The 25,619-nt window shown below is 38.3% G+C and overlaps 1 protein-coding gene across 1 annotated transcript in view; it reads left to right on the forward strand.

Annotated features, from left to right (window-relative positions):
* Window positions 1–25,619, forward strand: part of ephb3a (eph receptor B3a) — a 32,836-nt gene that overhangs the window by 5,069 nt on the left and 2,148 nt on the right. The window contains exons 3-15 of the mRNA XM_026195676.1: window positions 615–899; window positions 3,071–3,458; window positions 7,790–7,945; window positions 8,765–9,100; window positions 10,202–10,326; window positions 10,713–10,869; window positions 11,309–11,417; window positions 14,967–15,019; window positions 15,413–15,535; window positions 16,145–16,392; window positions 20,282–20,497; window positions 22,241–22,390; window positions 23,128–23,321. Of these exons, the coding sequence (XP_026051461.1) occupies window positions 615–899; window positions 3,071–3,458; window positions 7,790–7,945; window positions 8,765–9,100; window positions 10,202–10,326; window positions 10,713–10,869; window positions 11,309–11,417; window positions 14,967–15,019; window positions 15,413–15,535; window positions 16,145–16,392; window positions 20,282–20,497; window positions 22,241–22,390; window positions 23,128–23,321 (2,540 nt within the window). The remainder of the gene's footprint in view (window positions 1–614; window positions 900–3,070; window positions 3,459–7,789; window positions 7,946–8,764; window positions 9,101–10,201; window positions 10,327–10,712; window positions 10,870–11,308; window positions 11,418–14,966; window positions 15,020–15,412; window positions 15,536–16,144; window positions 16,393–20,281; window positions 20,498–22,240; window positions 22,391–23,127; window positions 23,322–25,619) is intronic.

Here is a 25,619-nt window from a genome sequence, read left to right on the forward strand (position 1 = left end):
AGTCACACCGCTTGGCATTTTACAAGGCAGAACCTTGCCCCTTAAAAAGCTCCAGTGATCTGATATTTGAGGAGACATACTGACACTGACACACATTCATGAGGGTCCTCTATATGATATAATTTCTTGTTTTAAGGTTGTTGTTTTTGATGTTGGTTGCATCACATGATTAATTTTTTTTATTTTATTTTTTATTAAAAAGCAGTGAAGCAGTACTTTTTCTTAAGGAATTATAATATAAGATTATGTAAAACAACTTAAAAAGGTTCTCTTTTCAATAATGCATTTATTTATTTAATTGTTATGTCACTGACCAATACAGTTATGCGGAGAAAGATCAAAGGATCAAGGACCAGTGTGTTACATTCAATAGAAACTATATATAAAGAAAGAATTCACTACATAGAGAGGAAGGTCATAATTTATAACATCACTGCGTTCCATGTTTTGCTAGTTTCATTGGAAGTAAGCAACACAATAAGACCTTAAATGATGAATTACATGTAGTCTTTACACAATTCCTAAGGTCTTATCTACTGTCATTTTTCAATTGGACATTTAATTTTAAGAAAGTTCATTGTGCATTCAGTGACAATATTTTATGTCCTTCTCAGTGGGAAGAAGTGAGTGGATATGACGACCTCTTGAGCCCCATTAGGACATACCAGGTCTGTAACGTACTGGAGCCCAATCAGAACAACTGGCTCCGGACAGACTTCATCCCACGCAGAGGAGTTCTTCGAGTTTACGTGGAGCTCAAGTTCTCTGTGCGGGACTGTGGCAGTATTCCCAATATTCCCGGCTCCTGTAAGGAGACCTTTAATCTGTTCTACTATGAATCGGATGGCGATGTGGCTACAGCAAGCAGCCCGCCATGGAAGGAGAACCCCTACGTAAAGGTCAGCCAGATTGATGGTTTCTTTTAATTGAAGACTTTGCATGATAATTCATTTTACAATCTTTTAGTGAATGATGGTGTCTTAACTATTTACTTGGGAATGTAACACATATTTAAAGAAATTGTCATCATTTAGTGATGTCATTCTAAACCTGAATGCCTTTTTATTTCTGTGAAACACAAAATATATTAGGTCAGTGTATTATTGTCCATTTAATGAATTTCAGTTGGGTCCAATAATTTTTTTTACGATGCAATGTTTTCATGGGTGAACTCCAGTAATTTTAATAGGAAATAACACAAATAGATATTTTGCAAGAGTACAAAATATTTTGCACAGATTTCACAATAGGTTCAAGTTGGTCACATGAGTCCCTTCCACACTGCACGTTCGACCCGGAAAATTGCCGGAACATTGCCGGGTCGCCTTCTGTGTGAACTCAAACATGTCCCGGGATTGATTCTGGGATTTATCCTGGGTTGGGGACCTAGTAACATGGTTCAGTCCCGGAATGAGCTCTGTGTGAACAAAAGCCAGAACTAACGCCATAAAGGGTGTGTCGTAGTGATGACGCACATTATCGTGTGACTCTTTTACCAGGTGTTCTGAAGGCAGATCAGCGTTCGCGACGAAAATATATTTGCAAACTGTTTCTCTTGCACCTGATAATAAAGTGAAGTGGAGCGCGTGTCTGAAACGAATCCTGTTCAGTCATTCTGCAACTGAATAAATTTACTTCTTTTCATGAGAAAAAGTGCCACCGGCGGTTGTTAGTCTATGACTACCGAGATGGTAAAAATCAGCCACCGTCACAGCCCTAATCAGGTCAACACAGAGAAGTACAGAAATTCTACATTGAAAAAAAAATCTGTGCTGGTATGGGATTGGATCGGTATCGGCAGATACTCTGAATTTTCAATATCGGATCAAAATGGTATCGTTGCATCCCTACATTTTTAAGGGGGGGTGAAATGCTCGTTTTCACTCAATATCCTGTTAATCTTGAGTACATATAGAGTAGTACTGCATCCTTCATAAATCCAAAAAGTCTTTAGTTTTATTATATTCATAAGAGAAAGATAGTCTGTACCGATTTTTGCCGGAAAAACACGACCGGCTGGAGGCGTGACGTGTGGGTGGAGGCTAAAGAATCACGAGCGCGAATAGGCTTTTGCGTTGAGAGCATGTGGAAGCTGTGACATTACCTTGAGGGAAAACCCATCATCCAAAACAAACCATGGCTTACAGTCAGATTCAGCCGTTTATTTATGATCCAGAATCAGATCCAGAGGCTGAAACTGAACGAAAGCAGCAGCAGCAACGACTCGCTCCGAGCGGGGCTCGAACCCGGGTCTCTGGCATGGGAGGGGACGCACTAACAAGGAGGCAGAGATATTTGAAGCAGTTTTACTCACTGCCTGCGGTTCCAACACACGATCGTGACCCTTTTTCCTTGGGATTGCATCATCCTTAAGAAATAAACGATACGCAAATCCGTCGTCAAACTGGGTCTTGTGAACAAGCATCTTCGAAATGCAGGGAACAAACAAAAACACTTGCACAACTCTGTTGATGCTCTGTAAAAATAAACTCCATCCACTGGTCCCTTAATGCTGTTTTTTTTGGTAATCTGTGCAGGGTTGTCTTGCCCTGGCAACCAAAAACACACTTCTTTTGTGACTTTTCGCGACGCTCTCCCTCTGATCAGTGAATCGCTCTGATCAGTGAAATGTCTGTGTTGCTCAGCCTCGCTATACGGGAGCGCGCGCTCTTCCGGCAGAAGTGCGTCAGGACCCATATAAGGAAATTCCGCTCCATCTAACGTCACACAGAGCCATACCCGAAAAAAACTTTCCGAAACTTGTGACAAACCGGAAGGAGTATTATGGGAACAAAAATACTCCTTCAAATGTACAACTTAATTTTTGAAACTTTGTCCATGTTTAGCATGGGAATCCAACTCTTTAACAGTGTAAAAAACTCAGTATGCATGAAATAGCATTTCACCCCCCCTTTAACAAATGTTTGCTAATGTGACCGTTAGAATGACTTGGGCGAGTAAATGATGACATAATCACAGAAATAAAGGTTTATACTCCACAAAAAGATTATCCTAACAACAACAATATCCAAATGAATGTCCTTACCATCTTTACTGTCTTTTGTCCCAGGTGGACACCATAGCCCCCGACGAGAGCTTCTCATTGCTGGAGTCAGGAATCGTCAACACCAAAGTACGGAGTTTCGGCCCTCTTTCCAAAGCTGGTTTTTACTTGGCCTTCCAGGACCTGGGCGCCTGCATGTCCCTCATCTCGGCCAGGGTCTTCTTTAAAAAGTGCTCCACCACCATTGCTAACTTCGCTGTCTTCCCCGAGACAGCCACTGGTGCCGAGGCCACCTCTCTGGTCATCGCCGCCGGAGCCTGTGTGCCAAATGCCATAGAGGAATCTGTCCCTCTAAAGCTGTACTGTAACGGAGATGGAGAATGGATGGTTCCCGTGGGAGCATGCACCTGCATGGCGGGCTTTGAGCCGGCCAAGAAAGATACTCAGTGCCAGGGTAAGTGTTTGGCTTTTTATATCAGAGCAAAGCGGATTCTGAGTGTCTGCTGGCAGATGCTACAATACAGATGATAAAATCTGTCTGAAGCAATGCAAAGGTTATATGCAGGTCAGAGCGGTTTATATCCTTTTTTTATGCAGTCACTGGTAATGCTAATTTTTGCACACACATACACATTTTTCACACTGAATAGCATAACTAATTTTTTTCTTGACATTCAAAGACATTTTTTTATTATGTAACCTAATTTCACATTTAGTGGTTTGCTGTTTTTTTATGTTAAAACTGCAATTACATTAAATGAATAGTTCACCCAAAAAAGAAAATTAGTTTTCTGTCTTCCATTTAATAAAAGTAAATAAGAATCATATTGACTGCTTTATTAAACTTCCATGGTGCTTTTTTTGTTCTCTTTTATTAACCTGTTAGCGTTCCACTGTGTTTTAGATGTTTTAGGCGAATTTTACAGGAATGCTAAGAAGTTAAATGAATAGTCAACAAATTCTGCAGCATTTCTCTATTCGTATTCCTCAGAAGAAAGAAAGTAGTGTTATAAGACTATTATATAATTGGATTTCTCTTTGAATTCTGGGGTTAAAGGCCAAAACTGTTACTGTATTTTTCGGACTTTAAGTCGCACCTGAGTATAAGTCGCATCAGTCCAAAAATACTTAATGACGAGGAAAAAAACATATATAAGTCGCACTTGACTATAAGTTGCATTTATTTAAAACCAGGAACCAAGAGAAAACATTACCGTCTACAGCCGCGAGAGGGCGCTCTATGCTGCTTAGTGTAGACTACAAGAGCACTGAGCAGCATCTCTGGCAGCATAAGGGGCCGTTCACATATCGCGTCTTTTGCACGCTCAAATTCGTTATTTCCAATGTAGGTGCGCAGTATGCTTCTCATAATGGAAGCGACGCGTTCGCGACGCACACGGGACGCACACGTTTTTTCCATGCGCTTCCGCACTGCATCGAGTAAAAACTTTTCAGAGAGCTGCAAGCGCACCGCGGGTCATGTGACAAGAACTAACCAATCAGCTTTATCCTTTCCCGTAACAACGTTGAAAGCTCAGCTAAGATGAAGAAACAGCTGATCATAGTTGTATATGGATTGCCATTTTGAAATAAATTTAGTGGCAGAGCTACTGCAAGTGATTTTTAGTGTTGAAAATTCATTTATCCTTTACTGAAATTTCCGCGTCTTCATGGAGAGAGCACGTCATGGTTGCTTAGCAAAGGCAGACGCCTCAGGGGCGCAACCGCCTGAGCCCGTTTTCCACGCATTTTTAGGCACGATATGTGAACGGCCCCTAAGAGCGCCCTCTCACGGCTGTAGATGGTAATGTTTTCTATTTCTTCATTTCTCTTGGCTCATTTCTCTCGGTTCATGTCAAATTAATTTTGATAAATAAGTCGCACCTGAATATAAGTCGCAGGACCAGCCAAACTATGAAAGAAAGTGCGACTTATAGTCCGGAAAATACGGTAATAGGATTTTTTGGTGAAAATGAAAAGGCCAGAATTTAGGAGCTCAGCTAAGGCTAGTATTGCCAGCCATTCCAGAATCTTGAGTTTCAAACAATAAGAACAATGCGAGGACTCGCCTGTACTGATCCACAGTCTCCCAGCAGACCTTGTCTGGGCTCAGCACAGAAGAGAGAGAGTCTTAGTAATGGGTGGAGGACTGCAGTGGTGTCAGAGAACAGAGCTGCCAACAGCGGCAGAACACACTGACACGTCCCAGAGACGGATACATCTGCTGACGGCAAGACTAATTCTCGAACGTGATTCTGAGAGAGTAATGAGGAAAATTAAAAGATAGACTACAGTAAGAGTGGCGGAGGAGAGAGTGGGAGTGCAAATGAATGATGAGGTGGGCTCATAGTAATAAAATGTGAATTGTGCGGGCCTCCTGAACTGTTCTCTGGGAAGGAACTGGTGGACAGAGGGGAACTTCCTTTGAGATTGCCAGTATGTGGCGGCTCATTTGTTTCCATCTAGTTGTTCAAGGTTAAGAGCTTGCCTTAAAGGACTGATAAACGACTCTCCCAGGCTGTGCTATACAGCCGTGAGATGCACCATGTCCAATGGAGAGTGCACCTAATTTCTTTTATCACCTTCCAGCTTTAATCCACAGACCCACTGACACACACACACACAGAGAGAAGGCAAACAGCCAAGCCCAGTTAACATTTATATGGGCATATTCTCACTCTCTCCCTGTCTCTCAAAGCTCTTCCCATCTCATGCTCGTGCTCGGTCTGAATGCGTAACGTCATGCATGTTAAGGCTGAGAGCAGGGGCCACTCGCTCAGATTTTCCACTGTCTTATTACACTAGCCGTGAAGCGATATGTGTCATGGGAGGAATACTGAAGATGATTTTTTTTTGTATTTGCTATAATTCACCTGCAGTGTCACATGCAGGACACATCTCTCGGCATGGTCCCCATTAACTGCAGTGTTTCGTGAGGAGACACGGGGGTTGTGGATTGTTTACGGGAAAAACAGAAAGCAGTCGATTCCTCAGCCAGACTGTTACATCAGCCGTTTTCTTCCAAAAGAAACGGACTGACTTTAGTGCAGTTGGCTCAGGAGGTGCAGTTAGCAAACCGACTTCATCGGAGTTTGGGTTATTCATTCTTGCTATAAATGTTTTGAATCTTATTCTGAAGTGTGCTTGTGTGTTGTACTTTTTATAGTTTTAGTAGCTATATACAGAAAAACTACAATGCTTCAAGTAGGCTATTTTACGGAGCTGTCAACACTGGAAACTCTGACAGTTGACAAACACCCTATTCATATATAAAACTAGGCTATATTTTAATACATTTTACGTTTTATTTGTGTTTTTCCTGTTTTATTTGGTGCATCCGTTACATCTGAAAATGATCTTCACTATAGTCTAGATAATTTAGATCAATCAATATTCAGAAACAGGTGCCAAAAGAAACAGCCCCCCGAAATATTTTTACATGCCCCCTAACTTTATGTGCTCTAGCGCTGATGCCGAGTGATGGAAATATATATTATTTGCAGCTGCTTCATGATCCATATATTTCAAGTGCCAACACAATACTGAAAAAATAGCAACCTTAAAGGAATATTCCAGGTTCAACGCAAGTTAAAGGAACACAGCACTAATTTTGAAAAATAGGCTCATTTTCCAACTCCCCTAATTTATCTTAATTGATTTCTACAGTTTTTGAATCCATTCAGCCGATCTCCGGGTCTGGCGGTAGAACTTTTAGCTTAGCTTAGCATAGATCATTGAATCTTATTAGACAGTTAGCATCTCGCTCAAAAATGACCAAAGAGTTTCAAAATTTTTCCTATTTAAAACGTGACTCTGTAGTTACACCGTGTACTAAGGCTGATGGAAAATGAAAGTTGCGATTTTCTATGCCGATATGTCTAGGAACTATACTGTCATTCCGGCGTAATAATCAAGGAAGTTTGCTGCAGTACCATGGGTGCAGCAGCTGCAGTGATGTTACCCAGCACCTGAAAATAATAATATCATTGTGCCTGCTGCACCCATGGTACAGCAGCAAAGTTCCTTGATTATTATGCCGCAACTTAAAACTTAACTTAAAATTGCAACTTTTAATTTTTCAGCTCTCTTAGTACTTTACATTAGATACATCACCATACATTACTTAAAATGAAAAGCAAAAAGTTACAGTGCGACACATGGAAGTAAAACAAGACAAAGACAAATCATTTACAAGACAAATCCAAATTCAGCTGTAAACAGCTCTAAAAAGACAATAGTGTCATTATTTAGCTCCAATCTGTTCAGTGTTGATTTAAGCAGAAATGTGAAGCTTATAATATAAAAACACATTAATTCTGTTAAAAGTATTATTATGAGATATAAAGTTGTTCTTGTTATTTTTAGGATTTTATTAGCCGTTATATTGTCATGGCAATGAAATGTCAGTAAGGCACTTGCAGTGGAAGTGAACAGGGCCATGGTTGATTTAGGGTTTTGGATTTAGGATAGGATTTTATTTTATTTTAGTTTACCTTATACAGTTCTTAATAAAGCATATGATTTGTTTACGTAGCCAAACGTATTTAGGTTGATTCAGTGATGTTAAGTATTAATTTAGCCAAAAAATATATACATTTAATTTAATATTTTTTATAATTATAAATCTATTTTGATATTGATTTAGAAGCAGGTTTTTAGGTTGACATTTTTTTGTGTACTCATATTTTTTTTCAAACATGTTGAAAAAAATATCATTAATTTAACTGTGTATGGTTTATTTTTGAAAATGAAATACTGTAACACCTTTTTCTTTGTCACCTTTAGCGTGCACCACAGGGACCTTCAAATCCAAACAGGGTGAGAGTTCTTGTATGCCGTGCCCTTCCAACAGCCGGGCCAGGTCTAGGGCATCTAGTATTTGCCCTTGTCAAAGTGGCTACTACCGCGCTGACAGCGACCCCCCTGACGCGGCCTGCACTAGTAAGTGATGATCATCAGTAGCACTTGTCAAATTAGCATAGCTCCCACATTGTGCTAATTATATGTTGAAACGGTCTGTTCTGTGCATTTGGCCTGTTTGATGTGGTGAGTAATGACACAGAAAAGCGTGTTGATAAAAAGGTCATGATCGCCAATGTAAGTCTGTCGGTTTGCAGCACCTAGCGCATAAAGCGTGTGATTATAAACGGTTAGCTTCAGCGCTGTTGAATCTTGACACATGGATTTAATTGGAAATATCCCATAAATTCACACATTGATGCAATGTGTTGCAAAATCCCCTGGTTGGAGAGCTTTTTTTTCCCCGTCTTTTGAAACATTATCAGGAAGCCAGAATGTTGTTTGTAGTTTATGAATTTAAAAAACAGAATTGTGCTGGAGGTACTGTATGCACATCCAAAAAAAAGGAAAAAATATGTATTCTTTTTCAGCAATTGTAACCAAAGCTTCCAGCTCCTTAGGCAGTTGTGCTTTTGAAAATCCAGCATCTGGATTTAATTAGTTTACATCATGATTCACTGAGCAAGATTTGTTGGTTAGAGATTTGCCCCTGACAAGTTAACTATGGAGTGCATTGTAAATTAGACATTTTTGAAACAAATATGCAAGAATAATTAGATAATTTAGCCAATGACAGCCTGACTTTAAGGCTCCAGATTTTTTAATTAGTCTTTAATTACTGTGTAATGATCTACAAAATGGTATTTTTTATTCCTGACTAAACATATACCGTAGTATATGTGCAGAACATGTTAAATTATACATGTTTCAAGAGTATAGCTCTTACTGTTGTCTTCCTAGCTGTTCCCTCGGCTCCATTAAATGTGATCTCCAGCGTGAACGAGACTTCAGTGTCACTAGAGTGGTCCGAGCCGCGGGATTTGGGCGGGAGAGGTGACGTGGTGTATAATGTGGTGTGTAAGAAGTGCCTGCACGATGGCGGGTCCTGTGCGCGGTGTGATGATAACGTGGAGGTGTCACCGCGGCGCCTGGGTCTGGCCGAGATGCAGGCGGCCGTGAGGAATCTACAAGCACACACCCATTACAGCTTTGAGATCCAGGCTGTCAACGGGGTGTCCCCCAAGAGCCCATCCACCCCGCAATACGCCACTGTCAATATCACCACCAATCAAGCAGGTGAGAAATTCATTTTCAATTGTCTAATAAACCAGAAAACCACAGGAGACTGTTCAAACCGCACCAAACAGATAAAATCACAGTAAAACACAGCCTCCAGTGGCTTACTGTTAAAAAAATTAGAAACCTTTTAAAAATCTCTTTGAAATCATGTTGGGTTCATGTGGTTTTGAAAAAACTTTTTTAAATTTAAAAAAATGTAAAATGATGTAAAATATAATGTGCTAAAAAAAAAAATATATATATATATATATATATATATATATATATATATATATATATATATATATATATATATATATTTATTTATATAAAAAGCATGAATTATTTATCTACAAATCAAGTTTTTGGGGAGTCACCCTACATGTGAATTAAGCTTGCCTTCCCACAAAAATTTAATGCCATAAAGATATATAATATAATATAATATAATATAATATAATATAATATAATATAATATAATATAATATAATATAATATTATATTATATAATATTATATTATATAATATAATATTAATTCATTATTTTTCTGTGTATCAGAACATGGCTATTTTGGGGTGGCCAAAATATTTTAAATAAATAAATTATAGGTCAAGTGAGACTACTTTTATATTTTGATATTTTAAAAACAATTAAATAAAATCTAAATATCATTCATCAGAGTTGTTCAGTTTGTTGTATGTTTGAATGTTATGTTGTAATCTTTAAATAAATTAACCTTTATATTATTAATATTTATTTTTAATTATTCATTTTCTGTGGATATATGTGTGTATTCATAATTCTGGATTTTTCCATGGTTATCGAAGAATATCAGAAAATCAGCCACAATAGTTTATTACACACAGAAATCAGAATACGCTATTCTTATATTGCATGATTTTATTCATTTACCTAAACCAAAGACTGATTTACCAAATTTTCTCTTCAGTTTTAAATTCAGATTTTGGTTTTATTTTAGAATTTTATTTCCCAGCTGTCCGTGCTGTCACAGCAGACTAGTCCCGGCCCTGCAGTAAAGAGTCACCGCCTTAAATAATCTGATGATTTTCTAATAAAGTTATTCTGCTTTTTCTCCCTCCATCTCTTATCACCTCCAGCTCCATCGGCAATCCCCACCGTCCACTTAATACGGGCCACGGCTGGCACTCTCAGCCTCTCCTGGCTGCCCCCAGAGCGGCCCAATGGCGTGATCCTGGATTATGAGATCAAGTACCAGGAGAGGGTGAGGAACTGCTGTGCATCTAAATCACCCCTGACTCAAGAACTCTTGAACCCGAGCCAGATGACTTTACACAAGGCACCCAGCATGGGTTCAACTGGCTTGAGTTCAAAGTAACCCTGGCTTGTCTTAAAGTGGAGTACAATAGAACAACAGATGGCCACTGGTCCAAACCCACTGGCTAAATCTAAAAAGAGTGGAGCTTAATTCTTCTATAGGATTTACTTGCGGCTGCATGTTTGGATGACAGTTTTAGCCAGGGATTGTCTTTTTAAATACTTTCAAACCACTAATTGCAGTGAAAACTATTAACTAAACATTCACTCTAAGCATTCAATGGCTCAAGAGTCTAGTGTCGGTCCTTCAGTGTGTATGTTTCTGTTTCTCAGGGAGAGTCGTTCTCACACACCGTCACTGCACAGCACACTTCTGCCAAAGTGGAGGGTTTAAAGGCTGGCACGGTGTATGTTGTGCAAGTGCGTGCTCGTACCGTAGCCGGTTACGGACACTATAGCGGCCCAGTGGACTTCAGTACCAGTCTTTATGGTAAGAACACGGACATTTTCTTTCTTATGCATCTGTTACAAAGATACTGAGTGGCCAAGAGCATTTTTATATGCCAAACCATGCATACCCACCCATAGGAAAAGATAATCACAAATGAGATCTCTGCTGAATTGTTTATCCTAGACAGTGCTAAGGTTAAATCTCCCGCTTCTTAGATATTTCTCCTGAGAAAATCCTCCAGAAATGTTGCATGTGTCCAAATCAGTGATTTCAGGATGAATTGAAACATTCTGGATTAGATACTTTCAATCCTATATGATCCTATGCCATCCGTTTTCATTTTTAAGCTCTTGTCGTATCCACAGCATTGTCTATTTTTATTGTTCCTTATGGATTTGAAAATAAACATCTTATTAAGTGTAGTTTTGCGTACTTCAGCATTATTGGTATTCTAAATGCATTTGAATTCATCTGACAGATGACCCAGAGCGGTCAGTACAGGACCTGTTGCCACTCATCGTGGGCTCTGCCTCAGCAGGATTTGTGGTCATCCTTGCTATGGTGGTCATCGCTGTTGTCTGCCTTAGGTAAGTATTATCAATCACATGCACAATTCTGTCATCATTTGCCCACCCTCATGTTGTTGAAATCTGTATAAATGACTTTCTTTTGTGGATCAATAAACAAGATGGTTTGGATTGGAATAGTTTTATTGTTGTTGTTGTATTAAACATTGATTGTCATTGTTTGGGAAATAACATTATTCAAAATATCTTAAAGTCAACATGAATCAATTTTACTTTCCAAATGTGGCTTATTTCTGAAACAGAGTAATTTATCATGTAAGGAAAGTGAAGCAAAAATTCGATAAATGATTGTAACCTATTTTGCAACCTTTGTATTTTTTTTTTTTTTTTTTTTTTGGAGTTACTCTAATGAATTGTGTATAAATTAGGTGCAGTTATATATATATATTTTTTTTATGACATTTATAATTCACTTCAGTCAGTGTTATTTTTGCTGCCAAATAATTTTCTTCAAAACATTTTTTCACTGATGAAAACAAGATAATAACAAAATAAATACTAGTTTTGAATGACAAAAACTATGAGGAAAATGTTAGGGAGGGACAATTTGGAAAGAGATCCGGTCAGAACTAATCTCCTGCGTGGTTAGGGGCTTAGATGTGAACATTTGAACAACTTGCTGCATGTCTCACAAAAAGTAAAAAATTAAAATAAAATAAAAAGTCAATACCTGAAAGAAAAAAAAATACATGGAAAATACAGTGGATACATTTGGATACATTTGAAAAACATAATGACACATAAGATAACTTAATTCAGTCTTTTTTTTTTTTTTGTGAAGTGTAGTGTACACAACTGAAGCACGCACACAGAAAAGTGCCTTTCACAATTATAATAAATTGTCAGATTTGATGAACATTCATGTAAACACACTCGTTGTACTCGGTGACCGTAAACAGTTGGGAGAAAATGTTGGATGTGTATCAATATAATACACCCGTGCGTTCGGTTTTAAAGGGACAGCAGCCTAATTTAGTTGCTGTTTGTATTTGTCATTAATGTTAATCAAGCAACAAAAGAAAGAGAGAGAAAATCACTCACTGCTCTTGACTGAATGACTTTAGTAACCCTAATAAGGATTCATGTAAATTTATTTTGCATATTGCATGATAAATGCTTAATACTTAAACTAAATAATGAGTTTGGAAATTTTAGAGAAATGCTTAATAAGTGCATTATGCTGTGTTCAGACCAAACGCGAATAGAGCGTCTGGCGCAAATTATTTTAATGTTAAGTCAATGTAAAGACACATTTAGGTGCGTCTGGAGGTTTCGCGGCGCGAATGAGGCATTTAGCGTGGTGCGGTAGACACAAATTCGATTTGAATTGAATTTAAATTAATTGAGCGTCTGGCGCAATACGTGCGAATGGTGCTTTTGTGCATTTATGTGTTTGACGCAAATTCGCGTATGCCGCCCGAATTGAAAAATGTTAACTTTGGCGTCAATTCGCGCCACGTTAACCAATCAGGAGCCTGCTCAGGAGTTACTCATTCAACATGGAGGACCGACTGATGTTGTCAGTGAGCAGTCAACTGGAACTTTATGACACAAGTATCGAACACATTCATTTTTCAGGAATAAAAAGGACCTCGCTTGGAAGAGTGTGTTGTAAATACACATTTAACTTTTGAGACACATACACGTTTATCGACCCGCTGTATAGCATACAGCTACTTTTCGCTAACAAGATAATGTGTTTATTAACTAAATGTACGGTAGATTTAGTCAACTAACATCTTATGATATTCAGTCAACTAAAACTATTCAGATGATTAAAATATGATTAAAACTGAATGGCATTTTAGTTAAAAGACTATGACTAAGACTAAATAAAAATGAGCTGTCAAAATTAACACTGCTATTCTTTGTGTTATATTCCTTTGCAGTTAAATTACAGAAAACTAGTTAAAGCTAATACGTAAGTGTTTCTTATAAAGGAGCTAAGGGAGTGATTACAAATTTGACATTGCTCTATTCTGACCAATCTAATCACTCTCCCAGTATCTCTCTCTCTCTCTCTCTTTTGTAAAGCCATAGAAATGCTATAGAGTGAATTAGTGCCTGGCTACTTTTTCAGCAGTTCTGGTTCCAGAAGTTAGGGGGTTTTTTCCTCTCAAAAAATGTTTCCCACAGGGATTTTTAAAAACTCTTTTTTTGAAGCACTGTAAGCCATGAATCAAGGTTTTTACATCCAGAACCTGCCCATGCTCTATTGTGTTTTCCCCACAAGATTTCACAACATATTTAAGTTGCTCACCAGACTTACCAACCAAAGGATACTTGATTTGAAAGTGAGCATACATTGCTACAATGTTGACAATAGACAACAGACCTTTTTTTGCCTGCAAAATTTCCTAATGTAACCAAGGGCTTTATACCTGGAACTTATAGTAAGAAAGTAAACAGGATCCATTTAGAATTGATGTTGATTTAGCAAAGAGCAATTTGTACTGTTTATCATTTGAATGCGCTGTGTCCAGCAAAATGAGATCAGATAGGGACTGCAAAACAGACTTCAAAGTGCGTCTGACTTCGGATATTTATGAGACTCACAAGATGCTCATTTGAGGCCACTTCGCCCAGCTCTGTGCGCAGACTGGGACATTGCCAATCACTCCAGAGACGGCAGACTGCCACTGTGTCTATTTGACACATTCTTCTTGACTGTGACCGCCTTGTTGTGCCAAAGCGTCTCCTCCTCTCCGCTTCAAGCTCTTTCTTCTCTTTCATTCATGCCTTCTGTGCTAGTATCCTAATGTGTTCTGTGTGTGTGTGTGTGTGTGTGTGTGTGTGTGTGTGTGTGTGTGTGCGTGCACTGAAGCATCATTCTTTTCCTTCTGACATTTAAATTGGAGATGAGATGCTAATTAGCAGCAGGCGTCATTGTTAGCACAGGTTAAAAGACAAAAGAATCCCACAGATGGTGAATTCCAATAGGCCCCTTTGCTCCCTTTCTCTTTCAAACACGCTACTTATGCAGAGTAAGCGAAACAAAGAGATCTTAATGAGAAGGCCTGGAATTTAAAAACACTGTTCACTGTCTTCAGATTCTTGATACAGGCATGAACCGAGCTCAGACTAGCCTGTATGTTCTGGGCCTGGTCATTTGATCCCCGCTTAATATTCAACCTATGATTTGATGTTAAATGACTTGCTGTTTTTGTAGTATAACCTACATTTTGGCTCATCTGAACCATGTAATGGAGCAGTTCTGGTTTGAAGCGATGACAAGACAGTCTTGATGGTTGATCTTTCATGTTGCATGTTGTGGTGACCCAGCCTTTGAATCCTGGATGCACCATATTGCAATTACCCGGAATGATGGCCTCCATCGTAGGAATTTCGAAAGTGAATCATCTGCATACGTTTAGATTTATAAAACTAGCTTTTCTTGCAGTTTGAGGGACATAACTGTTGATTGAAGAACATGAAATACCTAAATGTTCTCTATAACAAAGTGATCCAGTTACTTTTTTTGTTTTGCATGGCTGTACTGTAAATCCAGTCTTAAGCCAGACTCTGAGTGTGTATATAATCTGGTTACAGACGGCAGCGTACTGGCTCTGAGCTGGAGTATACTGAAAAACTGCAGCAGTACGGTGAGTATAACTGCACCAAAAACATATTTCTTGCTGTACATATTTATTTATAGCTTGTGAAAATGATGCAATATAGCTTATTCAAACATAATAATAAATAAAATGATAAAGTCATGTTAAAAAAAAAATTATTACGACATGTTCTTAATTTTAATAGGATAAGAAAAACAGTATCATTTGTTAAATGTATGTTTTACCATCTAAATTATGTCAAAATATACATCTGTGTTCAACTAGAATACAGCAGAAATGTATGGAGTTTTTGTTATTGGCACATTGGGTTGTATTATATTTGAAAACATTTAAGATTTTTACAATGTACTTATCCTATTTAAAGTAATACGTAACAATAGAAGTTCTAACTGAAAAGCATTCTTCTTCTTTTGGTTTTAGTATCCCCCGGTGTAAAAGTTTACATTGACCCTTTTACATATGAGGACCCGAACGAGGCTGTTCACGAATTTGCCCGAGAGATTGACATCTCGTGTGTGAAGATTGAGGAAGTCATTGGAGCAGGTAAACCACAGCTCTCAGTATTAAACAAAACCAGGCCTTTCTGATTAATGGTCATTATGAAGAATATTCGAACACCTGATATCTAATTTGACATAAACCTTAAGATTAAGATTAAACCAAACATTGCTATTTATGAATATTACCATGAACTGCATTCAAGTCTAACATTATGAAAAATCATACACCACTGTTCATTAGTTTGGGGTAGGTAAGACTCAAAAATAAATTGTATTATTATTTATTTATCCCTGTGCTTGTTCTTGGTCACTCTCATGTTTTACGATCTGAATCAATTCCCTCATTTCATACTTTCACATCCAGAGTCCAGGCCCCAAACCCCCACAACCTTTAAATTCCTGTCTCCTCCCTCTCCACAGCCTGTCCCTAAACTCCTCTCTCACCCTCTCTCTCCATCCATCCCCTGCCTATTCAAACCCTAAACTGTTGCCTCATTTTTTTCTCTCGTTCTCACTTTCCATGGTTCTTCTGCAGTACATCATTTCTTCCCTCGAATGGTTTTTTGATCCTGAGCTCAGACCGATAATCCTCCCTCTCCCTCACGCCCCCACCCCACTCCCTCTCCCCTCTTCCTACGTTCCATTCATTCAGGAGAGTTCGGGGAGGTGTGTCGAGGCCGACTCAAGCAGCCTGGCCGAAAGGAAACAACCGTGGCCATCAAGACACTGAAGGCGGGCCACACAGAGTGCCAAAGACGAGACTTCCTTAGCGAGGCCAGCATCATGGGCCAGTTTGACCATCCCAATGTCATCCACTTGGAGGGAGTTCTGACCAGGAGCTGCCCGGTGCTTATTGTCACAGAGTTCATGGAGAACGGAGCGCTCGACTCCTTCCTTAGAGTAAGACTGGGATCATATTTAATGCAAAACTGTTTTATTTCATTAGCCTTATATATTTGCTTTCTCAGTAAACGGCATCAGGAGCTGAGCCCATGGGCATCTTAGACATCATTAGTGTGGCCGGCTAAGTTATCCAGGTTAACGCATTTCTAACCCTGTTAAATTTGCCCACTGGTACATTCGACAAAAATATTGGCTAATTCGTAGGTTATCATTGTTGTCCAATCATTCATTTTACTGCATTACACACTGAAGCTGAAGCTAATAAAGTCCACAATTAAATTTGGGATAAAAAACAAGCAAACGTATGGAATATATTAATTTCATTTACTGGAGGCCTTTACAGCACATGCATAGTAAACTGGTAATAGTTACAAGAACAGTAAATAAAATAAAAACTATGAAATATATCTATTAATAAAAGAAGCCGTCTAAGCAAACAAGTTTATCATAATAAAACAAAAAACTTTAAACCTAGCCTACTGTCACTTTAAGACAATGCACGGATCCAACTGATACTGTATGTTCAGAAGACTGTCTGTTATGATAATCGCCAAGACGGGCATGCTGGCATATTTTTTTGTGTGAATGTGTCCGTTCAAGCACAGGACTTTAAAGAGAATTCAATATTTGCATGCTGAGACACTGGTTTGCACACTTCGGATGAGTGCTCACACAAATCTTCTCACTGCGAGCGAGTTCTCATTCACGGCTTCTGGCTAGGCAAAGCTAAAATGAACAGCAACGTGCACACAGGCACTATCAACACCCTGGTGATGATGGCATAAATGACAAGGTCATATTCCAGCGTAGGGAACTAAACAACATTAAACAAAGTTTACAAAGAGGGACTGGGTTGTCCATGTGTTGTGGTTTATTGCAGTTGTTGTAATGTTTTGGGAAGCCAGAATGCATATCCATCGACAGAAACATACGTTAGCTGAACTGTCTCTTCTACGCATTGTTATATATAACAGATGTATTGTCAGATTTAAGGTGAACCCCTGTGCAAGTGCATGCCAAACTGTGGGTGGAGCATGGTAGGGTTCGGTATTTTACAGAGAACCGTTAAATCCCGTAAGAACGCTGGTCATTCACATTAGTGATGCATCGATACCACTTTTTACAGTACTCGGCAGATAACGATACTTTTATTTTTTGGTACTTGTCGATACCGAGTCTGCCGATACTGGTATTTTCATTGTACTTGTAATTTTTCTTATAATGTAATTGTATGCTTAAGGTTGAAAATGAATGTTGTTTATAGTGAATGCCCCAGTAAATGTTGTTTTATATTTATAATTTAGTTTTAATCCAAATGATGCGTGTACTAAGTGAGCAATCATCAATAAAGATCACGCAACAGAAGAGCGCTCTCGCTCCCTCTCTCTCTCCATACTGTTAAGTAACTTGTTTATTGTTTTACTTACTTGTTTTTAGACATATCTGACCGAACTACAAACTTTCCAGTGACGTCTGTGAGAAAGGGATATTATTTCGACAAGCTTGCGCATGTGCGCGGCCGCGTGCTCAACCTGCATGCATTGCTTGTCAGCTCGCACACATGAGCTATACAGGCGTTAACTTAATACTGAATGTTTAATATTATATTCATTCAATAGATATACTTCGTAGACATCCTTAATCTCTAATAACTCCATTCTGCTGTCTGTTGTTCTTTTGGCAGTGAATCACTTTTATCCCTAAAGTCTTTCCTTGTACCTGTCCATGATGCCATTATTCCTATGAGCGACTCGATAGGATAAATTTCACTGGGAACAGTTGTGTTAGTTTCTGCTGAAAAGCACAAGTGGCCAGTGCAAAACACATAATAGTAGTAGTAGTAGTAGTATCTTACTTGCTGTAGCTAAACATAGAAATTATATCTGTACAGAATGTTTTTTTTTTTTTTGACCTCAAACCTTCCCAAACCTGTGTCTTTGATTCGTTTAAAATGGCACCCCATTTATACTGCTAGCAATGCAATGTGACAAACTAGAACACTCCCATTATAATTAAATAAACTGTTGAGTCGTATTGCATTGCTCGCTTGTGGTCTAGATGGGGTGTTAAAATACATAAATCGCATATTAAATCAAATGCCACTGCATTAAAAACTTCTGCAGTGCATACATTAAAGAGAATGAAAGAAAAATACCCGGCGTTTTCAAAAATAACATATGCAGCTTTTGAAAAATATTCAGGGCTACGCCTTTCCTTAGCCTGATGCTAAAAAAATGTTTGGCTTCATGATCTTTCATCAAAATGTAATAACTCGTTCAATCAATTCCTACTGGACTAATTCAAGTTTTACTGAATATTCTGTTTCAGTATGAAGCATGTCACATTACTTTACACAACTAAGATAGCAAAACTTCTCTCGGCCAGAACTTATTTTGCGCTGGCATGGGAATTTGATAACCCCGCAGCATTAAACAGTTATTAATGGTGCTTTATAAAGAACCTTGCTTCACCTTTAACTTGTGTCAACATCTGGCATTTCAAAACCTTACAAATACCATAATAATCTCTGGAAATTCTTATGTGACCTAGTATAGTCCCTCAGTTTCTACAGTAACACTTGATAAACAGTTTGGACTCCAGAACCTTAACCAACCCATGCAGACAGTCAGTGCAGAACACCGGAAGCTTAGACATCCCGAGGTGGGATGTTCTTGCTCTGTGTGACCACCGAACAGATGACACAACTTAAAGCCCACCCAACAAGTCCATCGTCCCACAACATCTTCCTATAGCACAGCTTGTACTTAAAGTCCAGCCAGGACTGTGTTACACACAAACACTCTACTAAAAATATCCATAAGAACAAGCTTTGGTATGATTCATCTTCAACTTTTAAAAAAGCATCAACATCAAAATCTCGTACCAGAATGTTTATCGTCATTGGAGCCAAACCAAGTGAGAATGGCTACAGACATGATCATGTCCTTTTGCTTGGAGGCTTAGCTTGAACCATGTGCTATTTGTGAACAGTAGACTTGTGAATTTGCCCTTAGAGGTTTCTTTAACGCCAGAACTTGGGCTGTAGCATTACATTTTTGTATTGGACATAAAACCTCGAATGAAGATGAATGGGGCTTTTTGGCACAAGAAGTCAATTACGCTTTCCAAAGATGCATTTTTTTGATCACAAATACAGTGGAAACTGTAAAATAAAAAATTATAAACAAAACCCATTTTCTATTGTAATATATTTTAAAATGTAATTTGTTTAAAATTTAATAATATAAAACTAATACAATATTCAGTGTCATCCATTAGAAATCATTATAATGCGTTAATTGAAATCTTTGTTGAAAAAAAGTTATAATTTATATTTTTTGGAAACCGTTTATTCACACACATACTTATAGTTTTTTGGAAAACGTTATAGAACGGTTATGTGTGCATGTGTGTACAGTATATGTGTGTGTGTGTGTGTTAAACACTGTACGATAATATGGTCATTTGCATTTGATTATTAGAGTTTGTTATTGTTTTATTCCCACTGTTCGTGATCCTATCAGAGCAGACTTGCAAGCCACCAGAGAACCACTGCTTCAGATTGTCCCTCTTCACAATATGAAAATGAAAACATGTGGCTTTGATATTCTGTGTAAAGTGTGTAATTGAATTACGCTTTCAAATATTCAGTGCTATTGCAAAGGATATTGCTCCATAAGGATTAGCTTTTATGGAGCTCTGTAGAGACACTTCTTCATAGCGTTGGCATCCTGATACTCTGAAGAAGATTACGGGGTGCTGCGAGTAGAATTAGTCCGGCGGCTTTGTTAGAGTCAGACTGATTAGAACGAACAGAACCGGTGTAGTGTTGTGTTTACATCTGTTAATGTCACTCTCTCTCTTCTATTGTACTGTTCTCGCTCAGCTGAATGATGGCAGGTTTACCGTAACGCAGCTGGTTGGCATGTTGAGGGGAATCGCAGCTGGCATGAAGTATCTGTCCGACATGAACTACGTCCATCGTGACCTGGCTGCACGCAATGTGCTCGTCAACAGCAACCTGGTGTGCAAAGTGTCCGATTTTGGCCTCTCTCGCTTTCTGGATGATAACTCATCGGACCCCACCTACACCAGCTCATTGGTGAGTTCGGTTAAGGTCACGCATGTTTGCTCTTTTTATGTGATAATACAAAATAAACATTGAAATATTCGTGTTCCAACAAATCCTACAATCCCCACTAAGCCATTATTGCAGCTTATCTTTGAATACTTTGTCTGTACAAATATACAAGTTAGTAGCCAATACACTTAGCACAGACAGTTTTTTTCTTCATAAATAATCAATTAATGAATTAATTAATTATGTAATATGTCATTTAAAATATTAAAATTAATTACATTTAATTTAATCAATAAAAAGGACATAACTTTGGCCACTCCAGGCCTTGTAAATTATAAGACATTTTTCATAGTCCATTTTATTTGCTATCTTTAGGGCTGCATGATATTGGGGAAAAAATGACATTGCAATATTTTATTTTTCTGCGACATATATTGCGATATGAAATCTAATCAGAGAGCAAGGCCGCGCTCATTTTGTTTGAAGACGGTGAGCGTGTGGCTCTATCTCTCTCTCTTTCTCTCTCTCTCTTTCTCTCTCTCTCTTTCTCTCTATCTCTCTCTCTCGCGCGCTATCTCTCTCTCGCGCTCTCTCTCTCTCGCTGCTCTCTCGTGCACTCTCTCTCTCTCTCTGCCCTGGTAAACTGACAGGACTTAAAAACACATGCAAATGATAAACTTTCACTCTATGATGGTTAAGCTGTGCAATTAATCCGCGAATCACATTCGTCAAGGGCCGGCGAGCAGCTAGCCCGTACAGTTAATGAATAACGGATCAACTACGACAGCCTACACTGCTCTAGCTATCATTATTACTAAATTATTAGTACTATTATTACAACTATGTTAACTGTTTATGTTTGCATAGATGATGGTGCAGTATCATTTGTATTTTAATGGGTAATGATATCGGTTGGCAATAGCATGGTATTTTGATTTACACCATGATACTGAATGATATTAAAGTACCATGGAATTTACAGTACAAGGTATTTCAAAGAATACTATGATACCTTACATATGCTGTGGTATTTATGGATTTGATACATTTACAAAAACCATGTTAGTATGGTGCTGTTTGGTGTTTTATTGTTAGTTTATTAACCCGTGAAATCATTTTTGTGGATTTTCATCCATGTCTGTGCTTTACAGATACAGTGCACATTAAGAATTGATAAGAACAGCCTTGACCATCAGAATCGGGAGTACAGATGGCATGCTTGATATGTGGAAGAAGCCTGCCTCTATCTCTGTCTGTTAGAAACATATGGATGTAGTCAGTACAGTATGTGAAGGCTTGTTCAGTGTGTCCGACATGATAAGCTACGGATAAGGGAATTGAATGACTAGAATCCCATAGAAATCCTTTCATTTTATTTTTAGCATCCACATCAACTCTTTGGGCTAAAAATGTTGAGTAAACATTTGTGTGGTTACTGGGCAATGCTAGTATTCAATGAAGATTTAGCACTAGCATGCTCGTTTAGCTTGTACTTTGCTTGGATTAGTGTATTGATTAGTCTTCCCATTCAAGTTGATCAAACCGTTATGTTTATAGTTAGACTCCAGTCATTTTTTTTTTTTTTTTCACTGGTTTTCATCTCAGATTAATGAACCCAGCCGGATTCCCCATGGGGAGGAAGCCGTTAGTAGAGGTCGAGTCTTAGCGCTAATTAGGCAGCTGAAGACTCAAGCCATGTCGTTGGTTTTAAAGTCTGTGTTTGAATTTAATTGCTTCTCTGTGTGTATGTGTGCAACTATGTAGGGGGGAAAGATCCCAATCCGCTGGACCGCCCCCGAAGCCATCGCCTTCAGAAAGTTCACCTCTGCGAGTGATGTGTGGAGCTATGGGATCGTGATGTGGGAGGTTATGTCATTTGGTGAGCGGCCATACTGGGACATGAGCAATCAAGATGTAAGTCAACTTTCTGAGTGAATCTCATGAAAACTCTTGTATAGGTCACATTTCAGTCCAAAATGACAAGTAAGAAATAGAATTTTGCATAAAAGGAAAGTTTTTTCATGAAAATTAGTGACATTAGTGCATTTTTATACATCTGGTTGTTTTACTTTACTTCGGTGGTGTTTTCATTTTAGAGTATTAACAACACAAAAATACTGAAATAGCATTTTTATTCATTTTTTAATCAGTCTAAACTATACTATGTCATATTTATATGATACATTAATTGTTTGCAATACAATGAGAATTACATTTTTGCATGGATTTATTATATGTTTATAAAATAAATTAATTATATTAATATACAATTGTATTTATTAAATATTAGTAAAGTAAAACATATTTATTTTTATTAATAAAAATTGTTCAAAGTTGTATTTTATTTATTTTAACTTTGGCCACACAGTGCAGATTTATTCTATAAAAATGAGGGAAATAAGAATTAATAATTCTCCATGGTTATTCTTATATGTATCTATCCATCATTTCTCATTTAATACTAATCTCTTAGTACAGTGCTATATGTTTCATTCTGAGATGCTCTTTTTTTCAAGTCTATTAGTCTTTATAATGGTTTAACGATTGTAACATTCTGGTCATATCCTGTATGCCTCATAAAACTCTGCATACTGCCGAGATTCTCCTAATGCAAAGGGACAGTGTAATTGCTCTGTCTGTTGATGCTGTAGGTAATGAACGCTGTGGAGCAGGACTACAGGCTGCCTCCTCCCATGGACTGTCCCGCAGTGCTGCACCAGCTCATGCTGGAGTGCTGGGTGAAGGAGCGGAACATGAGGCCGCGCTTCGGACAGATCGTCAGCACACTTGACAAGCTCCTCCGCAACGCCGCAAGCCTCAAAGTGCTTACCATAGCACACTCAGGGTGAGCAGAAAACAGGCCAGATTAGATACAGGTCAATTATGGCTTCGCCTTAAGGAAAAGATGGATCTTCCTTCTGAAATATAGTTTATGAAATCACAATTGACATAGTATATGGCAAATAGTAAGCCGTTATTGCTACTTTTACTGCTATGCTCCAAAAAATTTCATATCGACTTTGTGATATTTTAAATGTAGATCCTATTATAACATTTTCTTTTTAGCAGAGAAGAAGATTGTATTGCTTAAAGGTTGCTTTTTCATGACTCATAGATTTGGAATCATATATTTGAGTTGTATGTCATTTAAGTATCAACTTGTCGCCGATGTCTGAAAGCCTGTTTCTGAGTGACAAAAGGTAATTGTCTCATTAAAAAAATTATATAAAAAATAAGTCCATAAAAAGTGTAATTATAAATATACACTCACCTAAAGGATTCTTAGGAACACCTGTTCAATTTCTCATTAATGCAATTATCTAATCAACCAATCACATGGCAGTTGCTTCAGTGCATTTAGGGGTCTTGTCCTAGTCAAAACAATCTCCTGAACTCCAAACTGAATGTCAGAATGGGAAAGAAAGGTAATTTAAGCAATTTTGAGTGTGGCATGGTTGTTGGTGCCAGACGGGCTGGTCTGAGTGTTTCACAATCTGCTCAGTTACTAGGATTTTCACGCACAACCATTTCTAGGGTTTACAAAGAATGGTGTGAAAAGGGAAAAACATCCAGTATGCGGCAGTCTTGTGGGCGAAAATGCCTTGTTGATGCTAGAGGTCAGAAGAGAATGGGCCGACTGATTCAAGCTGATAGAAGAGCAACTTTGACTGAAATAATCACTCATTACAACCGAGGTATGCAGCAAAGCATTTTTGAAGACAACCTTGTGCACAACCTTGAGGCGGATGGGCTACAACAGCAGAAGATCCCACCGGGTACCACTCATCTCAACTACAAATAGGAAAAAGAGACATTCCGATGGTCATTCCGAGTCAGAATTTGGCGTAAACAGAATGAGAACATGGATCCACCATTCCTTGTTTCCACTGTGGAGGCTGGTGGTGGTGGTGTTATGGTGTGGGAGATGTTTTCTTGGCACACTTTAGGCCCCTTAGTGCCAATTGGGCATCGTTTAAATGCCACGGCCTACCTGAGTATTGTTGCTGACCATGTCCATCCCTTTATAACCACCATGTACCCATCCTCTGATTATTCCTCTTCGTGAGAAATAAACCCAATTAGTCAGAAACAAGTTTACAATTACATGATGCACTCACTTTGCAAAATATAAAGTGGAAAATACAAATAATAAAGTTGCAATTGCAATATTTAAAGTCACATTATGAGACATAAAGTCACAGTTACAAGAAACAATAAGTTGCAGTTGACATTTACTTTGTGCAATATAACGTTGCGTTTTGGGATAAAAAGTCATAATTATGAGAAACAAAGTCACAGTTGCAGAGTCAGATTGTGAGATTTAAAATGACAGTTACAAGATATATACGCAACTGCGACATGTAACATTGTGGGATATAGTCGCAATTATGCAAAACAAACTCCCATTTGCAAGAGTCACATTGAAAAAAAAAAAAAAACCTTGGTGAGATTTGGTTTAATTGAAGCTGTTTTTTTGTGCAATATACAATTTAATTTAAAGAAAGTCACATTTGTTGCTCTAAATAAAATTGCAATTGTGAGATATCAACTTACAAATACCTTTGTTTTACCAGAAGAAATAAATTGTGGCATATTGTTAGGACATAGAGTTAAACGTTTAATGCACAGTTTGTGACATTACTGAGATCTCTATGTAAAGGGATGTGAGATTGCTAGGGAGAATCAACTGATAATTAGGAGACTTTGCTCTTCATTCTGTCACATTGCAGTCTAGGAGAAACAATTTAGATATTAAAAAGAGATCTATCTTTCCTACGGGTAAAGCACAAGCTGGATTTTTAAACTGAACGTGCAGCAAAATACCTATCACGATAAGCCTACCCCTCCCTGTGCCCCCCTATGCAAATCATTCTTTACGGTGAGAGGCTTTCCCCCCCACCCAATGCAGTTTCAACCACATTAATTATCCAGCAAATAAATGCAATCCATAGCAGTGCTGAGTCTGACTTAGTCAAAAAAAGCACGCTCATTTCACTTGTGTTTGTAAACGCGCTGCTCTCGCCTCCAGCGCTTTGAACCGCACCGTCTTGGGAACGGAGTAACGGCTGACTTACACACAGTGCAGTGCCCTTTCCTCTTCACTGGCTGCTGTGTCTGCTCACTGGGAAAGCTGGTTCGGTTC

The sequence above is a fragment of the Carassius auratus genome, chromosome 2 (genome assembly GCF_003368295.1).
Source record: "Carassius auratus strain Wakin chromosome 2, ASM336829v1, whole genome shotgun sequence".
Taxonomy (NCBI): Eukaryota; Metazoa; Chordata; class Actinopteri; order Cypriniformes; family Cyprinidae; genus Carassius; species Carassius auratus.